The sequence below is a fragment of the Saccopteryx leptura genome, chromosome X (assembly GCF_036850995.1).
Source record: "Saccopteryx leptura isolate mSacLep1 chromosome X, mSacLep1_pri_phased_curated, whole genome shotgun sequence".
NCBI lineage: Eukaryota > Metazoa > Chordata > Mammalia > Chiroptera > Emballonuridae > Saccopteryx > Saccopteryx leptura.
The window spans coordinates 78,629,507-78,649,254 of NC_089516.1; the positions used below are offsets into that span (position 1 = coordinate 78,629,507).

The 19,748-nt window shown below is 34.4% G+C and overlaps 1 protein-coding gene across 3 annotated transcripts in view; it reads right to left on the reverse strand.

Moving 5' to 3' along the window:
- NRK (Nik related kinase) overlaps positions 1 to 19,748 on the reverse strand; it is a 155,219-nt gene that overhangs the window by 41,058 nt on the left and 94,413 nt on the right. For all 3 annotated transcript variants that reach the window (XM_066357137.1, XM_066357136.1, XM_066357135.1), the window contains exons 5-13: positions 18,195 to 18,320; positions 16,148 to 16,258; positions 14,589 to 14,679; positions 11,860 to 11,990; positions 10,111 to 10,165; positions 5,208 to 5,286; positions 4,031 to 4,206; positions 2,418 to 2,481; positions 819 to 1,986 (exon numbers count right to left, since the gene is read on the reverse strand). In XM_066357137.1, coding sequence (XP_066213234.1) covers positions 819 to 1,986; positions 2,418 to 2,481; positions 4,031 to 4,206; positions 5,208 to 5,286; positions 10,111 to 10,165; positions 11,860 to 11,990; positions 14,589 to 14,679; positions 16,148 to 16,258; positions 18,195 to 18,320 — 2,001 coding nt within the window. The remainder of the gene's footprint in view (positions 1 to 818; positions 1,987 to 2,417; positions 2,482 to 4,030; positions 4,207 to 5,207; positions 5,287 to 10,110; positions 10,166 to 11,859; positions 11,991 to 14,588; positions 14,680 to 16,147; positions 16,259 to 18,194; positions 18,321 to 19,748) is intronic.

The window sequence follows — 19,748 nt, forward strand, 5'->3', positions numbered from 1 at the left end:
ATATCCACTTATATTAGAGAATTTTGAAAGAATAAAGATGTGTTGACTATTCCAAAGTAAGATAAAGAGATTAACATATTGTGTCCCACATTTTGAAAGAATGTACATACAAATTTGTAAAGTGTCATGTTCTATGCAGTCACTTCATTTATTAATTATGTAAAATGGGGGGAATTTTTGAGATGCATCATACTTATGATATCTATATACCAAATATTTTGGAAACTGATTTTTCTTCTCGTTTGAAGCTTGACTTAAATATCTTGAAGTACAAAAATTAGTTTAATTCACTTAAATGGTACAGTTCAACTTTCCATGAACAGAAAGAGCAAATAAATTAACTTGGAAGTTAGAGAAATAAAACCAAATTTGTTTTGGTGTTTATTTTTAATGTTATATTGGAAAGTTTTTCTTAATTTTTATTTAATTTATGGGGGTGACATTGGTAAATAAATATTATATAGGTATTGAAAAGTTTGAACTTTACAAGTGATTTTTAAAGATCCAACTAATAATTTTAAATATGTGTAGAATGTCCCTTTATTTGTTAAGGAAATAATAGGTAGAATACTAGTAATTACAGCTGTATCTACATAGAGAAATTAAGCAATTACTTGGATTATTCAAGAAATTTTTTCTTTCTCATATTAAGTCACAATTATCTGGAAATTTCAGAATAATTTATTTGAAACACAAATATTTAGCTAATCTTTGAAACGCTAAGAATATTTATTTCATTTGGTTTTACAGAGGGAAAGCAAATGTTAACTAGCATATTTTCTCCGAATATTTGCTTAGTAAAAGTATCAGAAACTTACACTTGCAACTTGTCTCAATTGTTGTTCATGTTGATTAAAGATGTCCTCCCATCTGCGTTGGCGTCTTCGCCTGCAGGCTTCTAAATCGGAGAGCTCAAACTCTTCAGGTCTCCGTGATAACTTTGCCTGGAACCTCTTTGGTGATAGTCTTTTTGCCAATGCCTGCTTTAGGCTAGAAACCTTTGATTTTTTCTTCTGTGCCTGTTCTGGTTGAGAGTAAAACATGTTTGATGACAGGTTTTCCATCAGGGTTTGAAGTGGACCAAGGGGCTTTGAGCTTTGTGAGTTTGGTGCTCGAAGTAAGTCTCTTGATAGTCCCTCTATCAGTGCTTGAACTGAGCCAGCTGCCTGTGGGGGCTCCTGTGCCCAGGCTTGTGCCTGAGCTGACTCTTTGGATTGCTCCTCTACTGGAATGAGCACCTGAGTATCCAAATGTAGTGGCAACAGCACATGGTGGTTCTGTGACAGTAGGGGTAAAAACACTTGGGCATGTACTCGTAATGGCTCTGGTTCCTCTGCCTCAGGCTCTGCTTGTGCAGGATCAGCAGCCTGTTCCTGTACCTGTGGCTGCTCAGGTATCTGGTTCTGCTCCAACTGTTGTTCAGGTACCTGGTTCTGCCCCTGTTGTTGTTCTGGGGCTTGTCCTTGCCTTTGTGGTTGTTCAGGTACCTGATCTTGCCCCTGAAATTCCTCTGGTACCTGGTCCAGATCCTGTGGTTTTTCTGGTGGCTGAGGCTGGGCCTCAGCTTGCTTCTCTTTGGGTGCTTGGGCCGGTAGCTGTACAGGCCTAGGCACCTTAGCCTGAGCCTGTAGTGGCATGAGCATCCAGGCTCCCCTCCGTACTCTTGGAGGTGCTTTCATCTGCATCTGTAGGGGCCTTGATGTTTTAGCCTTAACCTGAGCATGTAGTGGCATGAACACCTGAGCTGCCCCTCGTAGTCGCTGAGATGACTGCGGTCTCCCCTGGAGAGACCTAGGTGCATTGTCCTGAGCCTGTAGTGGCTTGAAAACCCTGGCTGCTCCTTTTAGATTCTGAAATGCCTGGACCTGTGGCTCTTCCCGATCAGGTAACCACCTTGGCTGAGAGGGTTCTCCATGTAACACTCTAAGTGGTCTGCATCTACTGCTGGTTGGCAGTCTCAGAAGCTCATGTGTGCAATAAGGTCCTCTAGAAATAAACATACAAGTGTTTGCCATACAGTTAGAATTGTCAGTGGAGTGAAGCCATTCAGGGGAAGTGCTTTTATTTTAAAAGATGAATTATTTTCTGAACCAAAGATATTTTTTTAGTAAATCTTGATTGAATCATTCTTGTAATGTTTAAAATATTCTTTGTGTTACTAATATACTCAACATTAATGGTTTTGATAATCAACTTGATCATTCTATTGGCAGAAATTAAGAAATCTTTCAGTGGTAATCAAACTTTCCCCTCAACTATTCCATTCAAACATTTCTTGAAAATAGAGATCTGTTATTTGTTGTATGAGAAAAGATTAAGTTTTTATGAGTCAAATACAACAGTATGAAAATCAACTGCCTTTCATGAATTGCTAATATCCAATCCTATATGTACTATATGTAATTTATCCAACGCACCTGTATCTTCTCATGGTGTACTGCTCTTTAATAGCTTCTTCTCTTTCAAAGATCAGAGGTATTCCTTTTTATGAAAGAAAAAATAATGCATCACAATCAGCAGATATTAATGTAATTCAGCTTATCTAATTTTTGCCCTTTGTCAAGATGTTGTTTGAACTTAAAAGGACAAGAAGAGGGTAATAATTCAAATCACGTCTGGTTGGTGATGTTGACAATATCTAGGTTCTTAGGTCCACTTTTGAAGTACAGTTCATCTATTCCATACAGACTAATTTCTCTGGCCATAGGGAAAAAAAATAGCAATCTGATTTCTACAGTTCTAAAAAGAAAGAATTGAGAAAAGCAAGGTGAGAAAGGAACAAGAGTAACCCTAGCTGTTTGGTGAACATGTCTTATTGGTGTGTGCTTTCGATGTGAAGACTTTAGAACTTGGACCCACACCTATCTTTAGTCTTTTCAAACAGGTTTTTTAAAAATGAGGGTAAAGATCTTTGGTCCTTTCAAAGAGAAGTTTAATAATCTAAATTCTGGGTTTTACACTTAATGCACTGAAAAGATCAACTTCTTTCCTCTCAGCTGTGCTATACTGAAATATACACACTTACAAAATTTTTTTAATTCCTATATTAAAGTGTGTAGGGAAACTCTATTTACATCTATGTAATCTTCATATAAATGTGACTTTTCCTGAAAGTAACAATCTCAAAAACTAGCAACCCTAGAAGTTAGCAAATCAAGTAGATGTGGAGTCTCCCTGCACCCATTTGAGACTGGCTGGCTTTCATGATGTTTATTCAGTGAATTCTCCACCATGGTTAAATAAATTCATTCCTTCTGCTCCTCATGCCAAAATAGGATATATATATATCCTATATATATATATGTGTGTGTGTGTGTGTGTGTGTGTGTGTGTGTGTGTGTATTTGTGAAGATAGAAGAAATTCCACTGCAATCAATCCTGTAGCTAATTTGAGAATTACTGCTGTATTTTTCAAGTTCTCAACTTTGTCTATGGTGTTCCAAATTAAAGGTGGAATATACCAGACAGCCTACAAAGTAGAACTTCCTAAGTAGTTTCCTTTGGATTTGATGAACATCCATTTTGTCATTTTTGGCATTAATATATAGAAGCTTACTTTTATTGGTAAAACTCCTTTGATTGCATCTTATAGTTAGAGATTAGTATATAAAACAAACTTTGTATGGTACATAGACTTCAAAATTAAAAGTTAATACATGATTAATTACAAAGACATTTATCTCATTGGAGTTTATTAAAATGTCAACCAAAAAATAACAGTAAGATATAGGTTTTATATTTTATTTATTTTATTTCTTCATTAAGGACTTAAAAAAATTAAATTGGCACATCACAAAATTCTTCCTGAAGTTTTTGAGGTCTTTGCAAATATGAATGCTTACTACTTGTAACTGGCCAGAGATAATGGATTTAGTGCACATGGCACATTAGTAGAAAAACTAATTATCAAGAGCCTCAGAATTTTTACTTTCAAGAAAATTCTTAAACAAGATATTTTTCCTGAAAAAAATGAGTAAGTTCTGCTCTCATCTAATATCATTCCAGTAAAATGAAATGTAATATACTCTACCTTTTTTCTGTCTCTTTTTAATGATTCCAGTAAGATGCTTCTTTAGTGACTCAACAACATGTCCTTCATTTTTTATATTCCGAACAAATGGATGATGAAGCATATTTGCCGAAGTTGGACGAAATAGGAAATTTTTTATCATGCACTTTTCCATGAAATTGTGGAACTTGCGGGACCTAAAAGACAAGAGTCAAAGAGGTAAAAGAGCAATCTCAGACCTGCCACACCCACCCATTTGGCCAAATACCCTGCACCGTGATGATATACATTATGCAGCAATGTCACTCAAACCTTAGAAGAGATACGAGTTATTGGCGTTCTCTATCTAGATAATAATAGAAACTTCAATGAGTTTAGAAGTATGTACTTGGTAAAAAGTCAAGTGGTAGAATGGCAATTACATGGTTAATGTGATAAATGTAGAGCACAAGACTAGACTGGTCAGCCTGAAGCAGTCATACTTTGAAGCCTGATGCTTAACTTGACTAACTGGACTTTGAACTACAGAGGTGTACATATGATGATCCTACAAAAAATATGTTATTGAGACTGATTTTATAAAATAGCCCATGAAAACATGAGTAGCCAGAAAGCCTGTATCTATGGGAAGGGCTAAATTGACTCACAAGCAAGAATGTTAGTAATCAAATCATAGTCACCACTTCTATCAGGGTAAGTGATAATAAATACTAAGAATAAGCAACAGTGTCCAGTACTAGATCAAAAAGTTTCATTGAAAAAAGTTTCCCAAGTTTAGTTTCCATGTAGCACCTGGGAAAACAAGCTTTCTTTTCTAGGTCTGTGGATGTTTAGTTTAATAGGCCAAACAGCTGGGCTGTGTATCAAACTTACTGACTGCCTATCTAGGCATAATGAGAAATGTTACAAATAGTTTCCATTGGTCCATCTTATTTCTGGGGAAACAACTGAATATGCTATTAATGCCACGGCTGTATTGTCATCATAATATATTCTGATGGCATTACTTATTCTAGTTAGCTAGCTAGTTCTTCAAGAAAACTAGTCACTTAGACCCCACACTTAAGGTATTGAATTTTAAGAAATAGTGTCCAACAAGGATGCTATAGCAGGACTGACCAAATGAATTAAAACTTCTCTGCTTACTAAGAATAATATCAAGTTAATATGTTTGGGAGATTAAGTCATTCAACTTTACCATCCACTGGATTTGACTTTAGGAGCAGATTCCCTCAAAATAACGAAGAGGGCTTCCAAGGGTTGAAGGTTACACAACGCTGCAAAGGAAAATAGATAAGTTTAGAATGAATGATAAGGGTCACTACAGAGCAGACTCCTCATTCTGGATGGAATTCTAAGTGTTCTCTCACATGTTGTTGTTGAACAGACACTAAGAAATAAATAAATTCAAAAAATATATAGTTCAGGAAAAGCTCATTTTAACAAAAACAGTTATTTGTATAAGATCCTAAACCTTCCCTATTGCTAGATGTGACAAATCAATGTTAATTTACACTAAATAATTTTTGAATTGTGTGATTGATGATTTTTACCTATAGAAGTAAACCAAATGTGGAGACAAAGCACTCTTCTGTTTCTGTATTGCAAATATCTATAGTTGTGAAATCAGAATATGTAATTATAAAGTGAGAAAATAAATCAGATTTGAAGCTAATCAAAATAATGTTTGAGGATGATTTACTAGTCTAAAAAGCTGTGAATAATCTGTTTGGAAGCTGATGATCCTAGGAAAAGAGGGAGATATAATGTAATTAAATGTTAAAAACATACTTTCTAGAGCAAGAGACCTGAGTTCAAATTGTAGCTCTGCCTTTGTGACTTCAGGAAAATTACCTATCTGTGCCTCATATTTTTTCATTAAAAAGCAGGAAATACATCAATAATTCCTTCAAAGAGTTGTTGTGAAGATTAAATGACCACCTACATATAAGTGTTTAGCACAAAGTAGGCACTTGATAAATATAAGCTATTGATATTGTAATAAACAATTTAACTATGTGGCACTTCAAGTCTGTGTCAAATTATGCGACTTTCATTCCATTTTTCAGACACATAGTCCTACAAAAAAAGCCTATTCCAAATTGAGCTATATAACTTAATTACCTCATTGGTTTGAGAATTCTTCACTGTTCTATAAGCATTTAAATATGTGTCTCACTTCACTTCTTTCCTCTTGTATTTTGATTAAAGAAAACTGGCAGTGCAAAAACATTCCCAAAGGAGAACAATAGTGCAAATTTTACCTAATACTACAAATGTGTCATTCTTGTGAGGACAATTTTATACTAATGCCCCTTTAAAGTTATCCTTCCTCTTCCAAAATTCATCTCCAGAAAACTACAATGCCAAACTAACTTCTCATAGCAGTACAAAAAAGCTCCTCAGAGCCATTTCGTTAGAGTGATATAAAGGCAATTGTTCAAAGGTCACATTTTTGTTTCAATTACATGGGTATAAATTAATAGAAAGTGCAGGTTTATAATTGAAAGCAGAATGAGCCCCAAGCTCAAAAGGTCTGGATCATATTTGACTGTCATCATTATTCCTTTACTGTGTCCAATCAGTCATTCTGTCCCTTAAACATATTGCAAGTGAGTTTGTAGAATATTAAGCAGTTGTCATTTATTAACATCTGAGCATCATTCAGTCAACTCACAACATCTTTCAGAGTCAAGAGTGTTAAGGCACAGACTAGGTAAGTTTTCATTAAGGGAAAGGAGAAGTCCATAAAGGAATAGAGCACAGGGTGGGTAAAAAAGCTATATCAAAGAGAAGTTGTAGAGGTTTCCTATATTGTCTAATTTTAAGAATGCCAATAAATAAGCTCTTCACACAATATCTCTTAACATTGCTTACATTTTCACCATTAGAGGATCATTCGTTTAAAACAGCAAACCTCCTCTAAAAATACATCTTTTGATGAGTTGGAAACAAAAAACTGGAAGCAATTTGAATTGATTTAAATAACGTGTTTTATTCCTACAATATGTTGAGATCTGATGAAATCTTCTGAATACTGAAGAAATGGGTCTTCTGATAGGACAGCAGTAAATTTGAGTCATGAGACACTAATGTAAAGATTGATCAGTGTGTAAGGGAGGGACACAACAAGAAATAGAAGTAGGACTGTGAATAAGCATGGGTAACAATATTAAACCTAATCTCTGCAACACCAAGGGGAATTATATGGTTTATATATGATATAAAAAATATAGTTTAGATTAAGGTAAATTAGATGGCCCTGGCTGGTTGGCTCAGTGGTGGAGCATGGCACGACATGTGGAAGTCCTGGGTTAGATTCCCGGCCAGGCACATAGGAGAAGCACCCATCTGCTTCTCCATTTTTCCGTCTTTCCTTTCTCTCTAGCTCTTTCTTCCCCTTCTTCAGCCAAGGCTCCATTGGAGCAAAGTTGGCCCGGGCACTGAGGATGGCTTCATGGCCTCCACCTCAGGTGCTAGAATGGCTCTGGTTGCAATGGAGCAATGGCCCAGATGGGCAAAGCATTGCCCCCCTAGTGGGCATGTCAGGTGGATCTCAGTCTGGTACATACAGGAGTCTGTCTCTGCCTCCCTGCTTCACACTTCAGAAAATATAATAAAATAAAAAATAAAAATAAAATAAGGTAAATTGGCTGATGTAGATCTTTGACAAGAAAGGAGAGTTGCAGTAAACTATCAACCCTATCCTGCTTCTCCACTGGGCAATACTTTACTTTTCAAATAACAACAAAGAAACCAAGAAGCATATCTATTCAATATTAATTGGTCTATGATATTCTGATGTTTGAACAATTATTGGCAATGTTCTGGTCTTGGTTTGGAAGTCTGCACATTGTTTAAGTTCCTACTCAGAACCCAAGAACTTAAAAAAGTCTTGATGAGCAATGGTCCAGATCTTCTCTTCTTTGAGAGCCTCTGTAGCAATGCCAAGAGAATTATATTGCTTCTACGAGAAGGCATTCTCCCTCTCTATTTACTTCTTTAGGAGAGACTCGCCAAAGAAAGAAGTGGATTTTGTTATCTGGACCTCAGAGACAATTATCACAGAACTATTGCATTGGAAGTCCATTCCGTCTAAGACAATAATTATAACCTAAAGGATTTCCGTATAAAGTTAATAATTTAGGTAATAAAGGAGGCTGAAGGCTGGTGAAAACCATTTTTTTTTATCAGTGTGGCTATTTCAGGTTACTCATGACCAGAAGTCTCATCATTCCAATTACTTATCCAGGAATATTTATCTTATTTTCTCTCATTGATTGTTAAGAATCTCTTGGTCCTCACTTATCTTTTGCAAGAAGTTTGCCATTTATGTACTCTGTGCAAATCTTCTCTACACTCCTTTTGTGAGTTTTCTCATTACCTCCTTTTCTTCTCTAATTTCATACTTTATCTTTTAATTAAATTTTACTGGGGCAACACTGGTTAACATAATTATACAAATTTCAGGTGCCCAATCATACAACACATCTCTGTATACTATATCATACTTTAGCATTAAAAAATTAATCAAAAAAGGTGAACTAAGAAGTACAGACCTATAAAATGCAGAGAGCCAGATTTTAGAAAAGACATAGTGAGGAACACTCACAAACAATAGAAAAATATATAAATACTACTTGATACAGTGATGAATTCTGACCAAATAGTACATGTATCAGTACTCATATGAAATACCATATTGTGTACTTAAAGAGAGTAAAAGAGGGGTAAGTGGAGAAGAGAGAAGGAGGAGGAGGAGAATGAGGAAGCTACTTCTCAATCTAACATCATCTAAATATATTTTTTCACAAAAAATAATCGAGTGATGAACAGTAGTATGAATCTTCCCAGTCTCACTTCAACTTTTCATATGTAGCATATATAATTTTCTCCAACATTTATATTTTTACTCACCAACATAAAAACACTTGTAGTTTTTTTTTCTTTTGGATACTAGAGGAAAAGAAACAGCAACCTGATCTCGAAGTCTACCCCAGCTCTAATCCAAACCCCTGCTATGATATTCTGACGGACACCAGCAGTTCTTAAAAAAATTATGTTATGACTATTTTACCTCATTGAACTTACTCCATTGCCCTTGAAACACAGTAAAAAGGTAGTCCAAGCTAATAAAGCTTGACTTGTGGACACTGTGCAGAAGGAGTATGCAGGAACATAGGAACCTATAGGATCTCCTTGGCGAAGTGAAAGCAAAGCAATCCCATCCCCTCCCAACCTTCCTCCAACACACACTCCAGATATTTCTCTCACTTCTTATTCAACAATATCAGGAAGGTGCTTATAATTTATATTTTTGAGTTTAGGTAATTAAAACAGCAAGTAGTCTCTGTTTATGGGGCCATACATTTGATGGCTGTTAATCATTTACACCCAAATTCATGTTCCGTTTCACTTTCTGACCAGCAAGCAGTGTCCTGAAACAGGATGCTAATAGGTCATTTAAATGATGGGGAGGAAGGAAAAACAAGAGGAAATGGAGCCCTCTGAGCTATTAAGGGTACTGGAGTGGCTGAAATAAGCACGAAAGGCACCAAAGGTAAACTTGACTGACTCTCAGGAGGAAGGGGGGGGTTACTTTCCGACATTGGCTCAATTTCAACCAGCCATTGGAGGATTTTCTCAAGTGTCACTTTCTGTAGTAATAACAGTGTGTGACTGTAAATATTCTGGACCTTAAGTATTCCATTTGATCAATATTTATTGAAATGCCTTTAAATTCTGGTTGGTCAGGACTGTCAGGATCAAATACTATGAAAGCTAAATTGAAACATTACTCAATCAGCCTAAAATAAGATACATAAGAGAGAAAAGCAAAATCTCTTTGTATAGACATATCTTGCCACTCTGACTAGAGCATTTAGTAATCACTGACAAAGCCACCATTTAGAGTTTGGCATACAGTGTGGCATCTTTGTCACTAGTACAAGTGGCAGATTTATGACCTGTGGTGGCACAGTGGATAAAGCATTGACAAGTGGCAGATTTATACAACTTATTTCCTTAACTTTTTTTATTTCTTTTTCATTTGTTTCTTTTATTTCCTTAACTTTTAATAAATATTATATATTTTTACTCACGAGGAGCCCCTTCAGCCATTTCAATAGCGGTGATTCCCACGGACCACACATCACTCTGTAAAGGAAAAGATGACCCAAAAGAGTCACTTAAAAATGAGACATTTATAGCATTTAGAATCTCAAAATAATCCTTGGTTGGGGGGGGCGTGTCATTGCCAAAGTGATTTTATGGATTTTCTATAAGGAAGTTTCATTATAGACTAATCTTATAGGAAGATATTTTCTGAGTTTGTGACTAGCTAGTACTGTTCTACACAGCAAGTTGATATGTGATGGGGTTAAATGTAAGGAAAATCATCTTATTTATATTGCTGTAATAGCTTTAACTGAAATACCAAAAGAAATCTTCTGTAAAGAAAAATTATTATATATATCTACTCACTAAAAGTGCAATCTTAAATATACAATTTAACTCTGTGTACCTTAATTTCACCTTATGTAAAATTGAGATAATAATTGTATCCACTTATAGGATATATATATATATATATATATATATATATATATATATATATATATATATATACACACACACAATTATATATATACACACTTTAAGAAGTTTCTTTTACATGGTAAGTTGATGATAGATAGAATTATTATAATTCTAAGAAATTACATTCAAGAATGTGCTAGGAAATTATCTTCACTACTATTAACTATACTTTGTTTCTTTTAGAATGTGGAAATGGCTAGGAGTACACTGGCTGAATGACTCTTAAGACTCCTAATCAACTTAATTGAATTCTTAGAACACCAGTTTACAGATCTCTTAGCTGTAAAGGGTTGCTGGGATGGTTTAATTTCCAGCTTTCTTTTAGTTATATGGAGCTAAAAATTAAAAAGAAATCATTAATATTGTGAAATCCTTGGAAGACTGCAAAAAGTTGTATAATTATAAAGCATTATCTTTTCAGTAAGCCACTTAAGAAGAATATGTCTCCATAGTCTCCATAGGTATTATTAGCACTGAATTATATGATAAGATTTCAATAAATCTGTTTGCAGATCAAGCAGAGGGCACTTAAGGGGAAGGGAAAAGGAAAGGGGATGGAACTTGAATTAATCAACTTCAAGTATAGAATCCTAGGTTCCACACAATGAAACCACAGCAAATTGTTTGGATGAGTTATGATGTGGAGAGTGAGTGTGGTTTTCCAGTCTATAGCAAATGGAGACTTTTACTTCAATATTAGCTTTTTGAAATGTGTACGTGTATGTACATTATCCAAATTGCAGCTTCAATGGAAATTATAATAAATAACATAAATTGTTACTTAATTTGTCTACTCTGTGGTTTGAGGTGAATCATGCTAAGAATTTTCACAATTACCCTACCAAATTACTATTTTTTTCTTTTTGGAGCCAAGTTACTCTGGGGATTAATAATTGACTTTAAATTTCTCATTTATAAATTTACAAAGTCCTCTGTCTCTGAAAGTTAAATTTCCATATAAAACCACATAATATAATTTTTTACCAAGAAGTTGCAAACAACACGAACTAGACATTCTTCCTTAAATATTGATAACTCCCAAAGGTTTAATTTGTCTACATTCTTAGAAACTATTATTTTTCTGTACATAATCAAACCATATATGGGAATAATGGCTAGTATTACCTATTAGAGTTTAATGTGAAAAGAGGAGCTATCTGCCTTTTATTCTTTGGTTTAATCATTTAAAAATAAACATTAGTTTAAAGTCTTTTCCAAATTTTGATTTCAACTATTTGAATCCTCACACTTACTCTGTAATCATAGGAGCGTCTTGGATCTTCATCACAGTCAATCACCTCAGGAGCCATCCAGTATGGTGTCCCAATGAAGCTATTTCTCCTTCCATTAGTTCTGCTAACCTGGGCGCTCACTCCAAAATCCACTGCAAAATTCAGCATATGTCAAAGTAATTAATAAGTAACAAAAAGCTCAATAAGGCATTGCTTTAACTTAGAAAGACAATACAAAAACCACAATGGATAACAAATTTTTATTCCAGCACAGCAAACTTTACTATGAAGTCTACTCCAGAAATACTGGGAAATAGGCAATCTCTGCTATTTATGTTGGAAGGAGGTTCAGCAGTGCTATGATAAATCTACAGTAGGTTTGGCTGAACATTTACCATGAATATTAAAAATAAAGTTCCATCAGTACACCCTAAACCTCTGAAGTGATAACATATGTAGTGGTTGGACCTGACAGCAAGCTGGAGGAAGACCAGCACTGTAAGCAATATCTAAGAAATCTAAAACCTACTAGTAGTTTATTAGAAAACCTCACAACATTAGAAATTCCTATCACATTGATATAGAACAATGAATTTTCTGCTAGAATTTAATTTAAGTTCTTCTACAGATCTCCTGAATCAAATGCAAATATTTACTGTAGTATTCATATCTTAACTTAGACTATAAAACTTGTCTTTTCCATTCATCTGTGGGATACATTATATGAAAATATTTAGTGTGGTATCCCCAGAAACAGACAGAAAACGGCTAAAGTAGACTGGCATTATTTAGTCCAGAAAAAATAGGACATGGATAAAAAAGTGAAGTAGATTTTCTAATTTAGAATGGTTTCCAGGAATCAAGAGGATGGAGAAAACATTGACTAAAGTAGTTTGAAGAATTAAGGAAAATTAAAAAGTTAAATATTTAAGGCTGTCTTGAAGGATCTAACAAAAGCAACAATTAAAAGCCCATAAAATGTGAAATTTATCATTGGGTACTGCACATTATCTACATCATTTTTGGAGAATAAGCTAAAGCAGAACTCAGCATTCTAACTATACTTGAGGGCTAACTTTAAGGGCCAAGAAGTACCTATCAAGGCTATAAATTGATATATGACACTTAAGAAAGAAAGTGAAAAAAGAAAAAACTGAAGAAACAGTGATCAATAGACTAACAGGAAAAAGAGAGAAGCTGAAATTAAAAATAGAGATCAGATCCCAACAGTGGCATAATTGAACCTTTTCTTTAATGATTTAGGGACCAGAATATGAGGATTATTAATCAATTGCAATTGCAATACAATAATTTTCCATTCTCTTTTCTGTGACTGGAGTTGGGTTTGCCTTCTGGAATCTTTGCTTTAGAAAACATTGCTTTAAAAAATATTGTACTAGAATCTGATAAATCTAAAATCACATGCACAAGGGTTATGTGTAAAATAAATACAAACAAGTTCTAATGCAATGTTAAAAGGTCTCTCCCTCAGAGTAAAGTAAATGAACTTTAGTGCATGGACTTTGTGTCGGATTTTCAGTAGCTTTTTACTTATTTACAATCTGTGTTGTAAATGGTTAGGGATGGCCAGTAACTTGACCCAAATATATGAGAGTGCAGTCACATGTAAACATAGTATGTAGCCAGCCTTGTGACAGACTATCTATCTTGCACATTTGAATGTGAGATTCAAATTCCCCTCATGTATTTAAAACACAGTGTCTTAAAATTGTGTTCCCAGCTTCATAGCTGTTAGACACAAAAGACATAATATATTTTCATAAAATTATTTTTCACTTATTTCAAGAACAATTGCCTCATGATTCTTCTACAAATATTCAGTGAAAAATATTCTCAGTAAATGAACAAACTCTCTACTGTGGTTGTATTTGTTTAGCAGGAAACTGGAAACTATCTTAAGGTCATGCTGGAAACATACTAGAGACATACCAGAATTGGAATAATTAAAAATAATACAGAATTTTATACCAGTGATTTATGCTTTATGTCAATGAGGTTATCTGCCATTACACAGTACTGACATTATTCATATAGTATTATTAAAAATCCAATCAATAATACTTATTTTAAATTTTAGAGGGTATAATATATTGTTCCCTATATCCCTGTGACAATGTTTGTGGTTATTTTCAAATAAATCTTGCCATTCTGAGTCCTCGAATAGAAAGCCAGGGACTTTCTGGTATTTTGATTTTTTAATTCTGAATTTGATCTGGATATTAGTGGGTCATCATTTCTAATTGATATCAGTTCTTTAAACATTTGAGGGAAATTCCAAAGAAGCAATTTGTGCATAAGTAATTTAAAAGTCTTTGATATTCTTTGGAAAGTATAGCTCTGTAATGTGGAAGAAATTTCTTTTTGTTTGATCCCTCTCCATGGCATAGAAACTTGAAAATGGTACATACTCAATTCAATTGTTAAAATAAATATAATAGCTAGGTCTAATAGGGAGTAAAGCAATGAGTAAAATGTAAACCTCCAATCCTAATTTAATAGTTTTTTATCTATATGATTTCAGAGAAGCAGTTAGGTGCAACTTTTGTCTTACTCAACCTCCCTTTCCAAATAAACCTTCAAATTTTGACTGGTGTTGCAGGCAGGGAAGACACTGCCAAAACAAGTTAATAATATCGTTAGAAACACGGCAGGAAACACAATTATCTTATAGGATTTTTCTTCATTAAATATTTTAGGCTTCACTTAAAATGTTGTTAGAATAAACTTACCTAGTTTTACTTCAGCATTATGAGTCAATAGCACATTCTGACCCTTGATGTCCCGGTGAATTACACGGTGTGCATGAAGATGAACTAAGCCCTGCATATAACATATGCATTTTTAAGAGCCACATCAGTATGTATATATTTTCTTCTTCTGATAATGCTCTAATACTTTTGGAAAAAAATTTCTAGTAATAAAAATGGCCCAGATTTTTATTTTTCAGACAAAATTCTTTCTTTAGGCTGGAATTACAAAAACCGTTTCCAAGAAATACTACTTTTGGCTATAAGGAAAGGAAAATAACTCCGGATACCCACAAAAGAAAAAAAAAACACCAAAGAGTAATATTTGTGTGTACATTGGGCCATAACCTTCTTTTTCTAGCCTCCATATTTCCAACAAACCATAAGAGTGAAGACAGGAATATTTTAAAATCATAGCTCAGTCATTGTTTTTCTCTATCACTCACACAACCATTTGTTTAGTCCAAAATATTTCCTAGTCAAACTTGTAGGCTGAAAATTTGGAGGAATGTAGACATTCATTTTAAAGCATTTGCAATTTGTGTTGGCTTACCACTCTGGCTCCACTGAAACTAACCCGTGACCTGGCTAATGCAAGACCTGGCTTCAATGAGATTGTTCCAGATACTAACTGGGGATTAATAATGGAAGTAACAGTAAAAACAGCCACTACTTATTGAGTTCTTATTCTTTGCCAAGCACTGTGCTAAGTGTTTTACATGCAATAAATTATTAAATCCTCAAAGCAAACCTTTGAGGAAGGTGCTACTATCACTCCAATATTACAGATGAGAAAGGTGAGATTTGAAAAAATTAAGTAACTGACTGAAGGACACACAGCTAAAACATAATGACCCAGAACTCAAACTCAGTCTAGAGTTTTCACTCTTAATGTTTTACACTATTACCTCAAGTAGTGGAAGGAAGGGCATTTTAACTTCCTATCAGTGGTGCTGTTAAGTTCTGTTAATATTTCTCTTGGCTTTTCATAAGCATTTAAGCCACAAAGAAAAATTTTAGCTTGAAGGTCAAGAATATTGTCACTCTAATCAAATTTGGTGTTTGAAATACATAAAGTTTTAAAAGTAGGGCATTATTAAAAGGGGTATCTGTCTACAAAATGCTTGAAGATGGTATGGGGTCATTTTATAAAAACACTGCCTTCTCCCTCACCTCTACATTAATCTATGACACTGTTATGCTTCAAAAAATAACTCTAAAATCATAATAACATAGTAAATATTACAAGTGGTTATGACTATGACCATAATCTATCAAACACAATAGTTTGAATTTGACATAACCATTAAAGGGCACTATTTCAAAGGACCTGGTTACAAATATTGTGGTCTAACTTAAAGTTTAGGACCTCATCTGAAAAATTACTTTTTCTTAAAGGCTTTTGATCTTTTTTGGTATTCTAAACAGGAAATTATGTTTAGAATTCTTAAGCCATTCTATATGAACAGTTATAAAGTACTTTGTATATATTACTCCCAGGGATTTCAAGGTCAGAAGACAATGAGTATATAAAGACTCACCTGAAGTATTTCTCGGCAGATATAAGCAATCCAATCTTCTTTCAAACTCTGATTTCTGGTCATTCTCACTACATCAGTGACAGAGCCTGCTGCACATAACTCCATCACCATCTTCAGGGAAGCCAACAAAGTATCAAGAATTAGAAGGTAATTCTTTGAAAATATCTTCAGACTTTTAGTCCATATGGGTTGTATTTATATGTAATGTTTAGAGATTAAGACACTGCAAAGACTGGATTAATTTTCTGATGAAAGAATCCAAAGGATAATGAAATTAGAAAGAGTTGGAAAATGTGTCACAACCTTTTTATCCACTCATCTATTGGTGGACTCTTGGGTTGCTTCTAAATCTTATCTATTGTAAATAATGCTGCAGTGAACATAGGGATATATATATAATCAAAATAGTGTTTTGATTTCCTTTGGATATATTCTCAGAAGTGGAATTTCTGTGTCATAAGGCAGTTCCATTTTTAATTTTTTGAGGTAACTTCGCACTGCTTTCCACAGTGGTTGCATCATTCTATATTCCTACCAACAGTACAAGAGGGTCCCCTTTTCTCTACAACCTCACCAGCACTTGTTTGTTGATTTATTGATGAAAGCCAATAAATAAATCTGGCTTTCTGACAGGTGTGCGGTAATATCTTATTGTGGTTTTAATTTGTACTTCTCTGATCATTAGTGACATTGAACATCTTTTCAATGTCCTCTTTGGAGAAATATTTGTTCTGACCCATTGCTCACTTGTCAGTAGAAGAGTAGATAAAAGAAAAGCTGTGGTACATTTAGACATGAAATACTTCTAATATAAACGAAAATGTAACTCTTACCTTTTGTGACAACATTGACGGACCTGGACAGTATTATGCTAAGTGAAATAAGCCAGTCAGAAAAAGACTAGTACTATATGATTTCACTTATATGTAGAATCTAATGAACAAAATAAACTAACAAAAAATAGAAACAGACTCATAGATACAATAAACAGACAGACAACTTTCAGAGCAGAGGGGACTTGGAGGGCTGGATGAAAACAGTGAAGGGATTAAGCAAATAAAAAAAAAACCCTCATAGACAAATAAAGAGTATGGTGATTACTAGAGGTAAAGGGGGTAGGGGGAGGTACATGACAGTAAGGGGGACAAATGGTGATGGAAGGAGACTTGAATTGAAGTGGTGAACACATAATATAATATACAGATAATGTATTATAAAATTTTACACCTGGAACCTATATATTATTGGGGTTTTTTTTGTTTTGTTTTTTTGTTTGTTTGTTTTGTTTTGTTTTGTTTTTTTGCATTTTTCCGAAGCTGGAAATGGGGAGGCAGTCAGACAGACTCCTGCATGCACCCGACCAGGATCCACCCGGCATGCCCACCAGAGGGCGATGCTTTGCCCCTCTGGGGCATAGCTCTGTTGCATCCAGAGCCATTTTAGCGCCTGAGGCAGAGGCCATAGAGCCATCCTCAGTGCCCAGGCCATCTTTGCTCCAATGGAGCTTCGGCTGTGGGAGGGGAAGAGAGAGACAGAGAGGAAGGAGAGGGGGAGGGGTGGAGAAGCAGATGGGCACTTCTCCTGTGTTCCCTGACCGGGAATCGAACCCGGGACTCCTGCACGCCAGGTCACCACTCTACCACTGAGCCAACCGGCCAGGGCCTTGGAACCTATATATTATTAACTAAATGCTACCCTAAAAATTCAATGAAAATTAAGAGTAAAAGAGTTGGAAAAAAATCTAAATATTTGGGGAAGGATGGAATACAGGTACCACAATAAGTATAAGTATATTTGACCAAGAGGTGAGATTTGAGGTAAGTCCTAAAGGAGAGGTAGTTTTGGATATGCCGAGAAGGAAGAATACACAGTTTATTGAAAACATGACTACATGCCCTTAGAAAGAAGTTTGGGCAGGAATCAAACCTGAATTATGACTGGAGTAGAACTTAAATTTTTTTGGTTGTGTAATATCTAAACTTATGAAGGTGTATGTCCTCAGTGTGATCTAGTCTTATAGAATATGATCAAGTCATTTAATACATACCCAAAGTTGGTGCCTCTGTCCAGGGGGGCTCATCTTGAAAAATGCACCATAAAAGGACACAATGTTTTTGTGGAAAGAGTACTTCTTCAAAAGGTTGAGTTCAGTCCTGAGATCCTCTTCCTCATCCTGCAGAATAAGAACAGAGAAAAAAGTTTCTAAACTCTGCCATTAAATGACTGTAAGACTCTAAACTACAGTAAAATCAAAGAAGGAAAATCCTATAGCAATGCATTTTATCATACTGCAGTTTGTAAGAAAATCTCAACTAGAATTGTCAAAGAACAGAGATTTCTAGTACACTGGGAATTTGGGAGAAAATAAAGGTTAATTGAAAATCTTTTAATTCAATGTTTCTCAATATGTGATCCTTGGACCAGCAGCAATAGCCATTGTATAAATATAAAGTTTTCACTGAATTATATAATTATAGATTTGTTTATTTGTTTTGTAATAGTTTTACTGAGATATAACTTATATACCACATAAACTCATTTAAAGTGTAAACTTCAATGTTTTTCAGTATTTAACAGAATTATGCAATCATTACCACAATGAATGTTAGAACATTTTTATTACCCCCAGAAGAAATCTTAATCCCTTTAGCTATCACCCCAAAATTCTCCCACACACACATCTCAGCTTTAAGCAACCACTATATATTTTCTATCTCTGTAGATTTATTTATACTGAACATTTTACATAAATGACAATCATAAAATATGTAGACTTTTGTGACTATCATTTCTCCAAAGATTCATTCATGTTATAGCACAAATCAGCATTCCATTCCTTTCATTTACTATTCACTAAATAATGGACATATAGGTTATTTTGTTATTTCCACCACTGATCTATTATTTATAATGCTAGTGTGAACATTCATATCAAATATTTGTATGGATATATGTTTTTATTTCTCTTTGGTATATACCTAGGAATAACATGGTTAGGTCAAATACTAACTATATTTAACACTTTGGTAGAAATGCCAAACTGTTTGCCACAGTGGCTATACCCATCTCCAACAACAATAATCATTCCAATTTACTCATCTCCTCACAAACATTTTCTATTATTGTAACCATCTTAATGGGTGAAAACTGGTATTTCATTATGGTTCTGATTTGCAAATCCTTGATGACTAATGATTTTTAGAATTTTTTCATGTGCTTCTTGGTCATTTGTTTATAATCTTCAGAGGAATGTCTACTCAAAAATCTTTGCCCCTGTTTTTTAATTGTTTTCTTTTTTTATTATTGAAATGTAAGATTATATATTATAGATATAAGTTCTTCATAATGTATATGATTTGCAAATATTTCTCCCATGTTGTGAGTGGTCTTTCCACTTTTTGACAGTGTCCATAGAGGCACAATTATTTTTATTTTGATAAAGTCTAATTTATTGATTTCTCCTTCTGCTGTTTGTATACTTGATACCAAGTCTAAAGACACATTGCCAAATCTAAAGTCACAAAGATTGTCCCAATGTTATCTTGTAAGAATTTTATAGTTTTAGCTCATACATTTAAGTCTTTGATCCATTTTGGGTTAA